This window comes from Salmo salar, chromosome 23 (genome assembly GCF_965601325.2).
Source record: "Salmo salar chromosome 23, fSalSal1, whole genome shotgun sequence".
NCBI classification, from domain to species: domain Eukaryota; kingdom Metazoa; phylum Chordata; class Actinopteri; order Salmoniformes; family Salmonidae; genus Salmo; species Salmo salar.
Genome location: NC_138313.1, coordinates 21720001 through 21738859, shown reverse-complemented (window position 1 = coordinate 21738859; position 18859 = coordinate 21720001). Strand labels below are relative to the sequence as shown.

General features: G+C 46.9%; 1 protein-coding gene across 4 annotated transcripts in view; it reads right to left on the bottom strand.

Moving 5' to 3' along the window:
* lnx1 (ligand of numb-protein X 1) overlaps positions 1–18859 on the bottom strand; it is a 67481-nt gene that overhangs the window by 38269 nt on the left and 10353 nt on the right. The window contains exon 1 of one of the 4 annotated variants that reach the window (XM_014168984.3): positions 13231–13914. The exons of the other annotated variants lie outside the window; for them this stretch is intronic. Coding sequence (XP_014024459.3) covers positions 13231–13322 — 92 coding nt within the window. The 5' untranslated portion in view covers positions 13323–13914. Of the gene's footprint in view, positions 1–13230; positions 13915–18859 lie in introns of those variants that run through there. 4 annotated transcript variants of the gene reach the window in all.

Genomic DNA, 18859 nt, shown 5'->3' with positions numbered 1-18859 from the left:
TCTTCCGAATGAAGTACTCTTTTTCTTTGTCTGCCTTCCTATCTAATACACAAACAAAACCTCCTCCTGTAGTGTTGTGTAAATTGTGTTTTTCTGCCCCCCCCCCCCCCCACCCTCCCTTGTGTGTGTCAGTGTGTGATTTGTGTTGCGGGGGATCATGGCTCAGCTTAGTGCTGGCTCATTAGAGCTAGCTGCCTGCCTCAGCAGCAGTACACCATGCCTAGTTCTCCACAGTCACAGACAGACACAGAGAGACGCTTCAGTAATCACATAATCTCCATTAACCCTGTGATCTGGATAGAGATAGCTAAGAAACACCTTCTCTGGCACAATAATAATTACCCAGCATTCCGTGGGAGGGGCAGCGGAGGATAGAGGGGAGGATGCGCCCTGGCTGGCTGTGACAAAAACAGTCTTCTTCTTGTGATGTGAAATAAACACCAGCTCACAACTCATCAAAGCCTGTGAGATTCTCCAATCCTCTTTAGGGGTGAGTGGATTATCCTCCCTAACCCAAATACGCTACGCTCTCCCTCTCTCGACTGACTGCAGCAGACAATAATATTATCAGCACAGAATACACAGATAGCACAAATAACCACAGATCATTATCAAAATATGAGCTAGATCAGTCAGTCTGGTGCGGACACAGGGTTCCTTGTATTTGTGTGTGTGGATGTTTGTGCATGTGTGTGTATAGTGTGTGTGTATATGTGTGCATGCATGTGAATGGCCTTGACTACCCAGAGTGTCTGTCAGAGATGGTCCAGTGTTGTGACCTGAACCCTGATGGACGTATCCATTCTGAAGTTGGTGTATAGCAGGGGTGGGCAACTCCAGTCCTCGAGGGCTGGAGTTGCCCACTCACACTTTTTCTCCATCCCTAGCAAACACAGCTGATTAATCAAATTTCATTCTGAACTGGAGATCATGACTAGGTGATTATTGGAGTCAGGTGTGTTAGCTGGGGCTGGGGAAAAACTGTGACACCAATCAGGCACTCGAGGACTGGAATTGCCCGCCCCTGGTGTATAGCATCCTGTCTGTGGTGTGTGATGGCTACCGAGAGTCATGAACCAACCCAGTCCCCGGCCAGGCCCTTCCCCCCTACTGGCAGTAGAGAAGCCAGCAGTGTTAATCCGGACTGTTGGAGTACTGCAATCCTTTCTCAGCTCACTCCATGACAGCTCAGTTCTTAAGACGTATTGGGAAATATAGCTTCTGACATAACAGGCTGAGAGAAAAGGAAAATATGATTCTGTTCTGCTTCAGGCCTGGAGGAAGAAGCTTTTCTTTGGTACTGTGAAAGATGGGACATATGTATGTGAAAGAGAGCGTCGTTTGGGACAGAAAATACCTCCCAACAGTAGGCCTATATTGGGAATACAAATGACAGTAAAGCATTCTGGGAAGTATGATATCCCATCATTCCTGAGCGTTTTTAATTACCCCATCGTCTAAACCGAGGAGTATCATCTTCCTTATCTCTATCTGTGCTTTGTCACAAGATCAAACTGAAGCTCCTTGCTTTGGCGAAAAAGCCCCGGGATTAAGAAACTCTAAATCTCACTAATCTTACAAAAAGAGGAGGAGAAAAAACCTTCTTCTTCTCCTTCTCGCTCTCTGTCTAAAAAAAAAGTATCCCTCTGAGCTCCTCTTGATGTCTGCTCCAAAAGTAAAACTCTTGACAGCTAACTGTCTGCCTGTCAGACAGAGCTTTTGGCTTAGACACGTCACAGAGGAACACTCACAACCCACTGGGTACAGACGTCATTTCAATGTCTAGTTTTGATTTAATTTTGGATAAGTTGTCAACTAACGCGAATTCAAAGTGAAATCAACAAAACATTTCACCATGTCAATGGATTTAGGTTAAAAGTTGGTTGAAAAGATACTAAATTCCCTTAAGTTGCTGACTTTTTCAAATCCAATCAGTTTTCCACATTCGTTTTGAAATGGTATGGAAACAATGTAGATTGAACCAATTTTTGCCCAATGGGTTTAAACTGTTTGATGAAATAAAACGCAGCTCTTCCTTTCTTTGCCTCAGCCTCTCCTCTCCACATGCACACATACGCCACAGGAGGTTGGTGGCACCTTAATTGGGGAGGACGGCTCGTGGTAATGGCTGGAGTGGAATTAGTGGAATGGTATCAAATACATCAAACACATGGTTTACATGGGTTTGATGCCATTCCAAGGGCTCCGTTCCAGCCATTATTATGAGCCGTCCTCCCCTCAGCAGCCTCCACTGATGTACGCACACACACACACATACACACACTCACTCACGGGCTCGCAGTCCGCTGAGGCATGACATGGGGAGGGAAATTGTTAATTAATTAAATCCATATTGACAAAGGCCCGGAGAAAAGAGGAGAACATCTGTGTTCACTAGCTCCTTAATTAGATCAATTTATCAATTATAAAACCTTGCTTTATTTTGAGAAGACCATATACGTAGGGAGGGAGGGTGGGTGGGAAGGGGGGAGAGAATGAATGATGAACTGAAAGAACTTGAATTAGTAGGCGTGCTGGTGTGTTGATTGGATTGTGTTGCTTTTGCTCAGAGGAAATATCAGCTATAGGGTGTGACTCAACAACAAAGCACTTCAGGTCCCGAGACGAACACGTCCGGGACCCATATCAAAGACATCCCCCACGCACAAAATCCGGCTACTGTACTGGTTTGGCAGGATTGGTTCATCTGTATTTATGATCTAAAAAAAAAAACTCCCAGCCCTGAGTCAATGAGGTCATCTTCCTCCAACTTCCTGAGCTCTGAATCAGGCCTTTTCTCCAATCAATATCAGAGTCCCATCAGCCAAAGCCATGACCTGACATGATCAGCCAGGAAGGACGTTGATGCAGCAGTCATTGCATGAGTGTCGCGTTTCAACCAATCGAGAGTCTGTTCTCTCTGTCCTCTGTATTCCTCTCTCCCTCGTCTCCTATTCCTTCATCCTGTTCTCAATTTTGTACTCTCTCCCTCCATCCTTTATGCTCTATCCTACTCTCTTTCCCTCCACCTCTGTAACTCTGTCTCTCTCTCTCTCTCTCTCTGCCAGATTGATTCTCTCCTCCTCGGTTTGGGAGCGTAGCTGGCTCTGAGATCGCTACAATCACGGCAGCTCCACTACATAAAAAGACTGCTGAAGAAGCCTATCTCAAGAGTGCAATGTGCACACCAAACGTTGTATTTCATGCAAATTCCAGCAATCGTCAGTGCTTCAGTCAGTGTAAGCATATAAGGCAAAAACCATGGCAGCTAAGAATGACTGCAGTGGGAATTGTGCATGTATCATTCTTTCCAGCACCTATGTCTGTGTTAATTGATGTGTTGGAAAAAAAACACAATTAGCTATAAGGGGAGGTATGTGGAGGTTGTGGAGGTTGTGATACGTGTGTGTATGTGTGAGCACTTCGCATGCGTGTTTGAACGTGAGCGTAAGAACCTTCAACGTTAAAAGTCATGGACAGCCTAAGGCTCCAGATGACTTGTAGGTGAATTATAGATCTGTTCTATTCACTGTGACATTAGAGGCCTGTCTGTGTGGGTGTATAGTTATTTGTATGGGAGTTATGCAGTATGTATGTGCTAGTCCAGTATATATGAATAATATATTGTAATCTCCTATTAACTTAAATGTATGTTGTATTTTGTTTGTGGTTGGCCTACTTTTCCCTCACATGCTACTAATTCAGTGCCAGAGTAGCCGTGCATGCAAAACATTTGACATATCTGGCATTTTGTCAGTATGTGCAGTACTGTGTTTCCGTGTGTGTGTGTGTACATTATTATCCTGGGTATACAACAACACTCCTATATAACCCTCTGTTAAGTGCATCCCATGGGTCCTGTGTGCTCTTTCTGCTGGTATCCCATAATGCTCTATGCGCCTCTCCTCCTCCTCTCTATGGTCTCGTTTCTCACATGGTCTGAGAGTGGGCGGGGTGGGGGGGGGGGGGGTGGGGGGGGGGGGGGGGGGGGGGCGTATTGCTGTCGGACCCATACCTACACCAGCCTGTCCAAGGTTGGTCAGCCTGTCCAAACAAGGCAACTATCCCTGCGGCGCCATACCGTAGTTACACTGGGCACTGGTCCCTAGTCCCTGGTGGTATCCCTGTTTGTTTCCCGGTCCACACAACGTGCTGCAACAAGCTCTCACAGTCTCATCCATGTTTTCACAAAACACATTTCGAAGTTGTTCCAAACGTCAAATTTTGAAGTGTTTAAGATTAAGTTTAGGCATTAACACCATTTTTTTAAGGTTAGGGTTAAGTTTAGGCATTAACTCCGAATGGTCAAGGTAAATAATACGATTTGGGATAGGCTTTAAACAAAAATCTCAAAAACAACTTTCTATTGCTGGATTTGAACATGCAACCTTTGACACCAGATGCTTACACCAATCTCCCCTTCCACAACACCCTCACAAAACCAAAACCTACCTGAAGGTAACAGCGCTCACTGTTACCCCTAGTGGCCTGTTTCCATGTAATCTCCCGACATCCTCAGGCATGGATGGATGTTGAATACTGACAGGGGTAGGTCAGGTCAGGGGTGACCTAGCTGTACGTATCACGGTGGTGCTTTATGACGTGACAACAGCTCAGCTAGGGGCGTGGCAAGAGACAGCCGGGGCATCAAATCACTGACATGACAGATTAGACTAGCTTCTGCTTTCCTCTCCTCTGCTCTTCTCTCTGCTCTCTTTCTGTCTCTCCCTCTGTCCCTGTCTCTGAGATAGCTACACTTCAGTGTCTCTGGTCTGGCCATTCATATGGAACATCCCATGGTGATAAGAAATTCAGCAGAGGGGATATATCCACCTTGTAGGACAGGATGCAGCTCAACAGACATACTGATACAGGCAGACCAAAGGCACACTGATACAGGCAGACCAAAGGCACACTGATACAGGCAGACCAAAGGCACACTGATACAGGCAGACCAAAGGCACACTGATACAGGCAGACCAAAGGCACACTGATACAGGCAGACCAAAGGCACACTGATACAGGCAGACCAAAGGCCTATTCAACAGGATGGTATGAATGCCTTGTTATTCTTCAGTATGTGTCATTATTTTACGATACGGCTAGGCAGTAGAATACTACAGTACTACAGTATAGTATACATGTACAAACAAACACATGTTCTGCAAAATGCATACCCACCCAATGAACACAATATATTGAATAAAACCTCTCCTTGTCCCAGTCTGGAATCCCCACGTTTTAAGATGACCACCATCATTCCTATTCTCAAGAACTCTAAGGCTTCATGCCACAAAATTGTAATTACTTCGCTGCTATGGCCTATTTATTGCCTTACCTCCTCACGCCATTTGCACACACTGTATATAGACTTTCTTTTTTTTCTATTGTGTTATTGACTGTACGCTTGTTTATTCCATGTGTAACTCTGTGTTGTTGTTTGGGTCGCACTGCTTTGCTTTATCTTGGCCAGGCCGCGGTTGTAAATGAGAACTTGTTCTCAACTAGCCTACCTGGTTAAATAAAGGTGAAAAAGAAAATACAAAAAATATAAACTACCTCCCTGTAGCACTCACATCTGTAATCATGAAGTGCTTTGAAAGGCTATTTATGGCTCACATCAACTCCCTCCTCCCAGACACCATAGACCCACTCTAATTTGCATACCGCCACAACAGATCCATAAACAGATCCACTCCACGCTGCCCTCACCCACCAAGATAAGAGGAATACCTATGTGAGAATGCTGTTCAATGGATCCTGGACTCCTTGACAGACAAACCCCAGGTAGTAAGGGTAGGCAGCATCACCTCCGCCACGCTCACCCTTAACACGGGGGCCCCACAGAGGTGTGTGCTTTTTCCCCTCCTGTGCTCCCTGTTCACCCACGACTGCATGGCCACGCACGACTCCAACACCATCATCAAGTTTGCTGACGACACTAAGTTGGTAGGCCTGATCACCGGCGACGATGAGACAGCCTGCAAGGAGGCGGTCCGTGACCTGGCAGTGTAGTGCTGGGACAACAACATCTCCCTCAACGTCAGTAAGACCAAGGAGCTGATTGTGGATTACAGGAAACGGGGGGTGGCGAGCACAGCGCAACAGGCTCTCTTCTCCCTCAGGAGGTTGAAAAGGTTTGTCATGGGCCCTCAAATCTTCAAAAAGTTCTACAGCTGCACCACTGAGAGCACTTTGACTGGCTGCATCACCGTTTGGTATAGCAACAGCACCGCCCTCGATCGCATAATGCTACAGAGGATGTTGCAGACAGCCCAGTAAATCACTGGGGCAGAGCTCCCTACCATCCAGGACCTCTATATCAGGCGGTGTGAAAGGAAGGACCGGAAAAGCAATATAGGCTTTAGCCACCCAAGCCATAGACTGTTCGCTCTACTTCCGCACGGCAAGCGGTACCAGTGCATCAAGTCAGACACCAACAGGCTCCTGAACAGCTTCTATCCCCAAGCCATAAGACTGCTAAATATCTAACAGAATGGCTACGCGGACTAGTTGACCCTTCTATTTGATTAATATTTTTACACTGTCTCTATGCACACTCACAGGACTCTACACACTCACAGGACTCTACACACTCACGCACACTGACACTCCAACACCCACATAACATGCACACACATTTATACTGACTCTACACACATGGACATACACTTACTCACATCAAATCAAATCAAATGTTATTAGTCACATACAACAGTGAAATGCTTACTTACAATCCCCTAACCAACAATGCAGCTTAAAAAATATGAATAAGAATAAAAAATAAAAGTAAGTAAGCAAGAGCAGCAGTAAAATAACAATAGCGAGCCTATATACACAGGGGGTACTGGTACAGAATCAATGTGCAGGGGAACCGGTTAGTCGAGGTAATTGAGGTAATATGTACATGTAGGTAGAGTTATTAAAGTGACTATGCATAGATAATAACAGAAAAATAGAAGCTATTTAGAAGCCTCTTGGACCTAGACTTGGTGCTCTGGTACTGCTTGCCGTGCGGTACCAGAGAGAACAGTCTATGACTAGGGTGACTGGAGTCTGTGACAATTTTTAGGGCCTTCCTCTGACACCACCTGGTATAGAAGTTCTGGATGGCAGGAAGCTTGGCCCCAATGATGTACTGGGCCGTACACACTACCCTGTGTAGTGCCTTGCGGTCGGAGGCCGAGCAGTTGCCATACCAGGCGGTGATGCAACCAGTCAGGATGCTCTCAATGATGCAGCTGTAGAACCTTTTGGAGTCATGCCTGGCAATGCAGTCATGAGTGAACAGGGAGTACAGGAGGGGACTGAGCACACACCCCTGAGGGGCCCCTGTGTTGAGGATCAGCGTGGCGGATGTGTTGTTACCTACCCTTACCTCCTGGGGGCGGCCTGTCAGGAAGTCCAGGATCCAGTTGCAGAGGGAGGTGTTTAGTCCCAGAATCCTTAGCTTATTGAAGAACTTTGAGGGCACTATGGTGCTGAACGCTGAGCTGTAGTCAATGAATAGCATTCTCACGTAGGTGTTCCTTTTGTCCAGGTGGGAAAGAGCAGTGTGGAGTGCAATAGAGATTGCATCATCTGTGGATCTGTTGTATGCAAATTGGAGTGGGTCTAGGGTTTCTGGGATAATGGTGTTGATGTGAGCCATGACCAGCCTTTCAAAGCACTTAATGGCAACAGACGTGAGTGCTATGGGTCGATAGTCATTTAGGCAGGTTACCTTTGTGTTCTTGGGCACAGGGACTATGGTGGTCTGCTTGAAACATGTTGGTATTACAGAGTCAGACAGGGAGAGGTTGAAAATGTCAGTGAAGACACTTGCCAGTTGTTCAGTGCATGCTCGCAGTACACGTCCTGGTAATCCGTCTGGCCTGGCGGCCTTGTGAATGTTGACCTGTTTGAAGGTCTTATTCACATCGGCTGCGGAGAGCGTGATCAAACAGTCATCCGGAACAGCTGGTGCTCTCATGCATGTTTTTACCCCTATACATATCTGCCTTTATCACTCCAGTAGCTCTGCATATTGTAAATATGATATTGGAACTGACCCTCTATATAGCTTCTTACTTTCGCGTGTTCTTATTTCTTATTTCTATATCTTGTGTGTTTTTGTTCTACCTTATGTTATTTTTAGTTCTACATTGATATTGATACTGCATTGTTGAGTTTAGAGCTCGCAAGAAAGGCATTTCACTGTACCTGGGCACGTGACATTAGAACTTGGAACTTTAAAGTGCTGACTTGCATACAGACTGCATGTCTCGAACCTCACAATCTCCATCGCCTCCCCCATGTCCTCCAAGCTAGTGACCCGTGGGCCTTGCTCAACATGTCTGCATGAATACAGTGAAATTAGTTCGAGGAGAAGACTCTCAAAGTCACAAAGACGACCCTCTGCTCTCTTCCTCTCATGAATAAATTATTATGTAAATAATTAATCACTGCATTTGTGTGTGTTTTTTGTGCACATGGGCCGTGTGATAATGTGTGTATGTATGTGTGTGTGCCTCTGTGTGCATGTGTGCGTGCGTATATGCAGTACACTGTATCTCTCATAAAGTGTGTCCTTTACACTTGTTTGGGGGGGGAAGTGCCTCCACACACCACAGTTGTCTTTTCATCAGTGTATACTGCATGTTCCTATGGTAAAGTGTGAATAGCTAAAAAAAAAAAGTGTTTTATGCATGGTACGTGAGCATCATTCACTAACAGTCTCCAGAGAGAAAGTTAAGAATATAAGCTCAAGAAGTCTAGTAGGATAAGAAGTTGCCTGTTGGCTTGATGTTAATCATAGCCTATCACTCTGCCCTCCGCTCCTCTGCTCTCCTCTGCCGCCAGCCTGATAGACGCACTGAGACAAAGAGCTGCCTGACTGCAGAAAAATGATGAATATTTAATCCCGACAAAAGTGCAATTAGTGAAGCCAGCCCTCCACCCTGCCACTGGGCTAAGATGGACCAGGTTGGTAGTCGACTAGCATGGGTAGTCGGGGTACTGTATGTCTTTGACTGGGGATGGGTTGGACCTGGAATAAACAAACGCCCCTTATGGTTCAGATCCCTTGCTCTGTGGCCGGGCGGCGGGCTGATCCCATTAGGATGTGTCCGTGCGGAAAGCGTCTGGAACGCCACAGCTCTCTACGTCGAGCTTTGGAGATTCAGGCTGAAAGGACGGAAGCTAAGCTAATCATAGCGTTTAAGACATGTCAGCCCAGGCCCCAGAAATGAACGCAGATTAATCATTAACGTTCTATAGCACTGCACTGTGATTATCAGGGGAGTAGAGGGCGTGTGTGCTGGGTGAGAGGTGAGACATCTGTGTGTGTGGCAGCGTGTGTGTGTGGCAGCGTGTGTGTGTGGCAGCGTGTGTGCGTGGCAGCATGTGTGCGTGGCAGCGTGTGTGCGTGGCAGAGTGTGTGCGTGGAAGCGTGTTATGGAAAAAGAGAGTGGATTATGTGTGTTTGCAAAAGGGGTGGTAAGTGGATGCAGTGTTTATGTATTTTGTGTGTGTGTGTGTGTGTGTGTGTGTGGTGTGTGTGTGTGTGTGTGTGTGTGTGTGTGTGTGTGTGTGTGTGTGTGTGTGTGTGTGTGTGTGTGTGTGTGTGTGTATGTAGTGCATGTACAGGGACAAATTACATAGGTGCTCTTGTGTGTATGCCAGTGCTGCGCTGGTTGTTGCTGAAGGAGGATAAAGGGGGTAACTCTATTCCATATTTCATTACGGAGCAACGACGTCTCTCTCTCTCTGTCACAGCTGTCGAAAGGAGCGGACCAAGGTGCAACTTGTTTGTAGTTCCACATTTTTATTTAATCCGTGAAACTTTGCAATACATAAATAACTGAATTTGACAAAACAACAAACCGTGACGCAGAGAGAAACAAACACTACTCAAAATATAATAACCCACAAAACCCAGGAAGAAAAACCCCTACTTAAATATGATCTCCAATTAGAGACAACGAGGACCAGCTGCCTCCAATTGGAGATCATCCCAAACAAGCCAACATAGAAATACAAAAACTAGAACCCAAGAACATAGAAATAGAAAACATAGAAAAACACAAAACACCCCCGTCACGCCCTGACCTACTCTACCATAGAAAATAACATCTTACTATGGTCAGGACGTGACACTCTCTCTCGCTCTCCTGCTTGTGCTGTGTATACTATGTGTGTGTGTGTGTGCAAGATAACATTTATGCACACTCACAGGAATCTACCCACACACTCACACACACTTACGCTGACAGTCTCACACAAACACACATACATATGCATATGCATATGCATACGCACACACACGCACACACACACACACACACACACACACACACACACACACACACACACACACACACATAACGCACACATTTAAATGTTCGTATTTTTAACTCTGCATCATTGGGAAAGAGCACCCGTGCTATACGGAGGTGAGACAAATACAATATCATTTGATTTTACAATACTTTATAATATGATTTCCCTCATAGAATGAAATCCCTTTTGTGGGAAACAGGGAAATGCAGCACGACAACTGAGACACAGAGAAAAGCGTAGTGAGAGGAGAAGAGAGTGGAAGCAAGCGAGAGAGAGGATGAGAGAGAAACGAGATGATGGTCAGACAGAGGGAGGCTCCTGGCTGTCAGGGCACTGGATAAAGATGAATGGTGTGCCACTGCTCTCCAGCCAGCCAGAAAAACACCATGTCCGCTCCTGTTTCCCTCTCTATCATGCCACAATCAGCAAAAGCCCCGTCACAGAGACAGCACTGCGCACAGACACACTCAAACACACACACAAACACACACACAAACACACTCACAGAAACACACACACGGGGAGAGGAGAGAAAGCACTCATGGTATTTACAAACAATCATTCATTGCAATGACCCACATACTGAGCGTTCTCCCAATGAGTCCCTCAGTCTCCCATTGCTAAGGCAGCCATACGCATGGATGGACAGATGGAAGTGACCTTATCCCCTCCTGTCTCCTCTTATTTCCCCTGCTCTCTCTCCTCTCCTCTGCCCTTCTTCTTCTATTCCCTGCTTTCTATTTCCATTCTCCTCACCTCCATTACTGTCCTCTCCTCTCCCTCACCTCTCTCGCCTTTCCCTTCTCTCCTCCTCTCCTCTTTTTTTTACCTCTCTTCCCCCCCACCTGTTCTCTCTCCATCTCTCTCTCTCTAGCCATCTCTCACTCTCTAGCCATCTCTCTCTCTCTCTCTAGCCATCTCTTTCTCTCTCTAGCCATATCTCTCTCTCTAGCCATCTCTCTCTCTCTCTAGCCATCTCTTTCTCTCTCTAGCCATATCTCTCTCTCTAGCCATCTCTCTCTCTCTCTAGCCATCTCTTTCTCTCTCTAGCCATATCTCTCTCTCTAGCCATCTCTCTCTCTCTCTCTCTCTCGCCATCTCTCTCTCTCTCTCTCTAGACATCTCTCTCTCTCTCGCCATCTCTCTCTCTCTCTCTCTCTAGACATCTCTCTCTCTCTCTCTCTCTCTCGCCATCTCCCTCTCTCTCTCTCTCTCTAGAGATCTCTCTCTCTCTAGCCATCTCTCTCTCTCCCGCTCTCTCTTTCTCTCTCACTTGCCATCTCTCTTTCTCTCTCTCTTTCTCCCTCTCTCTCTCTCTCCCTCCCCTCTCCCCTCCCCCTATCTATCTAGGTTTCATGGCTGTCCAACATGGGATATGGGTGTCTGCAGGAGCTAAAGCTCCACTCAATAAAGGATCCTCATAATGGAACGGGAGGATTTGTAAAGCTTTGCATTGTTCCCCGTATTCATACAGCATAATGGGACATTTCCGTCAGACTGGCGGGGACTGGTGAGGATCCCAGCTTATAGAGCTGTGAGCCCCAGGCTTCAAATGAGTCTACTGAATATAGCCAATATCACTGACAGAGACAAACACAAAGGACCACTATAGACTATTCCCAGAGAGCGAATGGCCACATAGTCAAACGGCATTCCCGCTCAGAAAGACTATACCGATACAGACACACTTAGAAACACACCGACAGAAATCTGTTTCACCACACAACACAAACCTATAATTAAAACCAACAGTCGCTATGCAGACACAATACGTGTTTAGGCTACTTCGTGGAGGATGGTGTCGATTTTCCAAGAAGGTGACATAGTGATCTCCTCCTCGGTATGAAGAGTACAGCTGGCTGGATGAGAAGGTTGTTGCCATGGTGTCAAAGTGTTTCATATTAACTATGACTGACTGAAGTGTTTTCTTCCCCCAGAGGGTGTTGTTATCTTCTATATCTGTCTATCTATCTTTCTGAATCATTGTTGCGGCGGTGAATGTCTGTGTTGTTGTGTTGCTGGGATGTTTGTAGCGATGACTGTGTTTCTCTGTGTGGATATAGCAAGTGTTTGCTCTGTGTTTTGCCTGGAGTGCTCCTCATGAATATGGCCGTTCACACAGTGAACAGGTAGAATGAAGCAGGAATCAAACAGGAACACACAGGTACTGAAAGGTATGTACTCCACACATAAAGAACTCAATAACGCACACATACAGAGACAATCAAAGCATTTAGCCACAGGCATGCACAGGTTCACATTTCGTTACCAATCAATAGACAGCACACACACATACAGTAAACACACACACACACACACACACACATACACACACACACACACACACACACACACACACACACACACACACACACACACACACACACACACACACACACACACACACACACACACACACACACACACACACACACACACACACACACACACACACACACACACACACACACACACACACACACACTCCTGCAGTCCTGATGAGAGTGCTGCCATGCTGCAGTGCTACTCTGGAACATCCAAACAGACCTTGTCTGCACAAAGCTCTATATCTGTCATGTCAACCGCATCCCGCTGCCACGGCAACCAATGGCCACTGCTACAAAAAGCATTACCCAAGTCAATAACCGCACAAATGGCCATAGCTCCGTACACTCTCTTTGTAGTCAGATCAAAACATAAACACAGACAGACACATGGGCCCAAACGCGCACAAACACAGGCATACACAAACGCATGTACGCTCACACACAGACACACAGACACACAGACACACACTACAGGGCTGTATGGGCCGTTGGTGAAGGGGAGTGATGGGGTGTTGTTATGGAAGTGAATGGATGCAGCAGGTCTATGCTGAGTGGGACAGTGGGACAGTGGTACAGTACTCACAGCTCAGAGTAGAGGACGTGCAGGTTGCCCACATTGTCAGTGTAGTTGGCTGGGCTGAGCCAGGGTAGAACCAGCAGCAGTAGAGCCTTCATGGTCGATACACAGTCAGCTCTCTCTCGCTCTCTTTCTCTCTTTTCTCTTTCTCTTTCTGCACCGGAGCGCTCTTCTCTTCTCTCCCCCCCGACTTCCTCCTCCTCCACTTCCCCCTCCTCTTCTCCGAGCCTGGCCGTGCTGACCCTCTCCCTTTTTCCCTTCTTTCTTCAGAATAGCTCTCAGGTCTAAATGACTCCCTCTCTTCTTTCTTTCTCCCCTTCCCTCGTTCTCTCCTTTCTGTCTCCTCCTGTCTCTCTCTCTCTCTCCCTCAGGCAGGCTGTGTGGTCATCTCAGCCGCAGAGGCGAGTGGGCCAGCTGCCAGAGGATGAAGAAGAAGAAGAAGCAGCAACAGAAGTAGAGGAGAAGTCCTGCGGAGGTAGAGGATGAAGAGGCGGAGGAGGAGGAGGAAGAGGAGGGAGGATACCCAGGGGAAGGTGGCACATTTGGAATATGATTTGAGATATGCAGGCTTTAATCTGCTCTAGGCACTAGCGACGTGTAAGAGGATTTGCGCTCGCACGAGTGTGTGTGTGTGTGTGTGTCTCCCTCCGTGTATGTGTCAGAGGGAACAGCGCAGCCTGTGACTTATACTGCAGCAGCAACCACTGAGAGGGAGAGATGGAGCAGACCAAACCAAGGGTAGAGCGGGGGGGGGGGGGGGCACCTGGGGCTTCTCTGATTGGTCACAATCCCTCTCCGTCCCGCACTCACACACAGCTACTGCATTAACCTCCCCCTGCCTGCACATACGCTGGTCGGCTGACTCTTAACCCCTCCCTCTTAAAGATGGGTGGCAGCAGATTGGTCTGATCGCTCCAAAGACCTTACCTACATGTGTAGAAAAAAAACACAAAACGAGAAGGGGAGAGGAAAAACACACTGCCAAATCAATATTCATCACAGAGATACAGTAGAAGCCTGTTATTTCTGAATGAAGTGAAACAGACTGACAGAGTGGGAGAGAACAGGAAAGGGGAGCTTACTGTTATAATAATTATTCATTGAACCAAACCAGTGGTCAGATGCCCATATATTTATTCAGGGAAATTGTTGTTGGGGTGTGTGAGTTGGGACAGGGGGACGGGGGGATGGGGGGATGAGAGAGGCTGAACCATGTTTGATATCTTGAGATTGGGGCTGGGTATGGATAACGAGGGCATGGTTAATAAAGGGGAGTGATGAGGGCACCGTAAGGTGGCATAAGGGCAGGTCCAAGCAGACTACCGGGCTAAATACACACAGTGAGTGGACAAACCATTAGGAACACCTAACATTTAGTTGCACCCCCTTTTGCCTTCAGAACAGCCTCAATTCGTCGGGGCATGGACTCTACAAGGTGTCACAAGCGTTCAACAGGGATGCTGGCCCATGTTGACGCCAATGCATATGGGAAACTGAAAAACCCAGCAGCGTTGCAGTTCTTGACACAAACTGGTGCGCCTGGCAGCTACTACCATACCCACTTCAAAGACACTTCAATCTTTTGTCTTGCCCATTCACCCTCTCTCTGAATGGCACACATACACAATCCATTTCTCAATTGTCTCAAGGCTTGAAAATCCTTATTTAACCTGTCTTCTCCCCTTCATCTACACTGATTGAAGTGGATTTAACAAGTGACATCAATAAGGGATCATAGCTTTCACCTGGTCAGTCTATGTCATGGAAAGAGCAGGTGTTCTTAATGTTTTGTACACTCAGTGTAGACCTCTCTCTCTCTTTCTACATCTTGTTCTCTCTTTTCATTGCTCTCATCTCCCTCCTCTCTTTCATCCCTCTCTCCTTTAGCTGTAATTAGAGAGCCAGAGGGAGTGGCTGACGGTGGTGAGAGAACTTTGATCTCCAGTCATGATATCACGTAACACTTCAAGCCTGCAGCGTCCCACATTTATCTGCTTTTCCTATCGCTCCATCTCTCTCTCCTCTCAATTCCTCTCCCAATGCATTTCATTGCCACTTTTTCCAACATTGATTCTCTCCTCTTTTCATCTTTGTTTTTTCATCATCTCTCTAGAGTATCTAACATCTCCTTTACATTCCATTCCATTAATCTCCTCTCCTCTCCTCCCCTCTCCTCTCCTCTCCTCTCCTCTCCTCTCCTCTCCTCTCCTCTCCTCTCCTCTCCTCTCCTCTCCTCTCCTCCCTCTCCTCCCTCTCCTCTCCTCTCCTCTCCTCTCCTCTCCTCTCCTCTCCTCTCCTCTCCTCTCCTGGTGGTTAGTAGTGGTTTGGGAGTAGTCTCAGTGTAGTGCTGTTTTAAGGTGCACCGGAGTAAGGTACTTAACTGGTGTAAATAGCCCATCCCAATGAATATTTCATGGGTAAATATGTGTGTGTGTGTGTTTAGTTGTGTGTTCTGTGCTGTGGTGTGAGCAGTGTGAACCACACAAGGCCACGGGCTGGCAGGAAATGTAATGTAATTGGATTGTCACAGGATGCAGTTTGAAAGCAGAAACCAGTCTGGCCCAAAGAAGTCATCAAACACACTCAAAAACACACACACACACACACACACACACACACACACACACACACACACACACACACACACACACACACACACACATCACACACAGTCAGATACACCCTTCACACACACCCACACATTAAGAATATTTGCCTATTTCCATTCCTCTTCAGTTTTCGATCTCAAACCCAGTCTTCCAGAAGGAGAGTAGTTGAGGCTAGACGAACCAATAGAGCAGAGGTTAGTAAAGTGCAGGGTTTTTTCTGGATCAAAATGGGGCTTAGGTGGTGGCCGTGGCCGTGGGCGTGGCCAATGGCGGTCGGTGATCAACATTTTTAGAGGCGCTCATCTTGGCCGCATAGTTTTTTGTTCGTTTCTGTTTTAAAGCTAATTTCCTGCAATTCTACACATTTTGCTATGGGGCTGAGAAAGACACTCTGTCACTCAAATGGCGAGGGGCTGAAGCTAATTGGCTAGAAATTGAATTGGGTGAATTTGGGAAAATGCCGCAGCACAGCTTCAAGGAAAATAGTCGCTTTCAAACTAGGGATTTTTTGGCTAATTGAGGTAAAACAGGAATTCTGCTCATAGATTATACTCCTGAATGCATAATTTTTGGGGAAATTTTGATATACAACATTAGCATTTACTCACTCTAGCATGGTGGTGAAAAATGGTGTTTCATAAAGAAAGTATGCATATCGCCATTAAATAAAGTTAAGGAGGAAATCGAAGCCTACGCAGCCTGAATGCAAAATGTTTCAGCTACGAACCGGTCCATGAGGGATAAGAATGTATTACTGGCTGCATACAGTGTATTTGCATGGTAAAATGACACGACCCCCCCCACACACACACACACACATCAGGAAGTGGCAGGGTCAGAAAGGTCAGGGACAGAATGGCCACCTGTCACAGTAGAGATCAGAGATCAGCCCTCTGGCACATAGCCAGGTGGACTTACATCACACTAACACATACACAACACTAACACATACACAACACTAACACATACACAACACCAGCATATACACAACACCAGCATATACACAACACCAGCATATACACACACAAAGGCCTGCACGTAAGTACACACGCACATAGATCCATGCATTAAAGCACACATTTCCTACTACTGTCCATGCATATGGACAGACAAGACCCAAATCTATTTTCATGTCCGTGTCTGTGTTTCGTGTCCGAAATGGCACCATATTCCCTTTACAGTGCGCTACTTTTGACCAAGGCTCTGGTCAAGCACACTATATAGGGAACAGTGAGCCATTTGGGATGCTCACCACGTAAGAACACAAAACAAGGACCTAAATCTCTTCAATACTCACAAACTCACTGGCATGCAAAGGGATTTGTTAATTTCCCGTTCATCTCATGCTTTGACAGAGTTCTTTACTTGACTTTTGCACGGTAATCTGAATTTAGACAAATCCATCTCCAATCCCACATTACACAGACAGCACTCCCCAAAGGAACAGCATGTACGTATACTGAAAGACATGAAGCACCATGCTACAGGCATAGAAACACCAAGCATGGAAGAAATCAATGCACAAATGCCTGAACACGCAAGCAACCCAATGACCTGACCAAAACATGAACAGACAAGTACAAGAACGTAAACACAAGCACTGCAACTACACACACACATTAAAAAGCCAAGTACAAATAGTTAACATATTTTCACTGGGAAAGGCACTTTATAAATGTATATGGAAAACACACTGTAAAAGGATTTGCAAGATAAACAGGCTATAAACACCTGACCATAAACACACCTAATGAAATAAGACCATAAACCCTACATCATAAACATAACACGCAACCCTGCATGACATCAAGCATAGGACCGCAATTACTGGACCGCGAACACAACCACAAACACAGGACCACAAACACTGAACCCAAGAAAGTGCCGAACCCCGGGCACAAAACCAAAGACCTTATGAGGCGGGTGTATCAGGCTGGATGAGCATTCCCCATTCAGGCCAGAGTGTCTCCTCTCCTCCCCCAGGACGTAGCCTCTCTTCTCCTCCCCCAGGACGTAGCCTCTCTTCTCCTCCCCCAGGACGTAGCCTCTCTTCTCCTCCCCCAGGACGTAGCCTCTCTTCTCCTCCCCCAGGACGTAGCCTCTCTTCTCCTCCCCCAGGACGTAGCCTCTCTTCTCCTCCCCCAGGACGTAGCCTCTCTTCTCCTCCCCCAGGACGTAGCCTCTCTTCTCCTCCCCCAGGACGTAGCCTCTCTTCTCCTCCCCCAGGACGTAGCCTCTCTTCTCCTCTCCCAGGACGTAGCCTCTCTTCTCCTCCCCCAGGACGTAGCCTCTCTTCTCCTCCCCTAGGACGTAGCCTCTCCCCTCTACAGATAGATACTGTAACACCTCTTGACTCCTCCCAGAGAGGAGCTGGTCCCCAGAGACCCTGGCCCACCCACACCACACTCACACATCGTGAACGAGATGGAGAGGTAGATATGGAGGATGGAGGTGTGAGTGACAGGACACCCGGGGATGAAGATTGAAGGAGGGAGGGGAGAAAGGGGGGTGAACTTCGAGGGGATTGCAGGCTCAGGTGATAGTTATGCAATCACTATCACTTTATGGGAAACACATTGTTGCACAGTCCCAGTGTATAGCTCGGGAGTTATTTAGTAATTACCCTGTGGGCCTCTAGGCTAGCAGAGTGTTAACGAGCGCTAATGAAGAGAGGAGCCAAGACACTGAACAATGAGCAGCCAAACCTCTGACTCTATAATGATAAACAGAGGAGCTGGGCTGGTTCAGATGAAAGAACCAGGGGGAGGAAGTGCGCTCTCCCCCTCTGGGACTGGAGGGGGTGGGGACAGGGACAATAGGGACGTGGGGGTGGGGATGCTAAGTGTGTATGTTAAACGGAGGTCAACACAAATGTACCACAACAACGTTATGAGCCCTGAGAGAGAGAGAGGAGCAGATGGGGAAAACAGAACACAAATAATAAGCATGCAGCAGTTATTATGGGTGCTGCAGGTAGCTTAGTGGTTAGGGCGTTGGGCCAGAAACTGGAAGGTTGCTGGATTGAA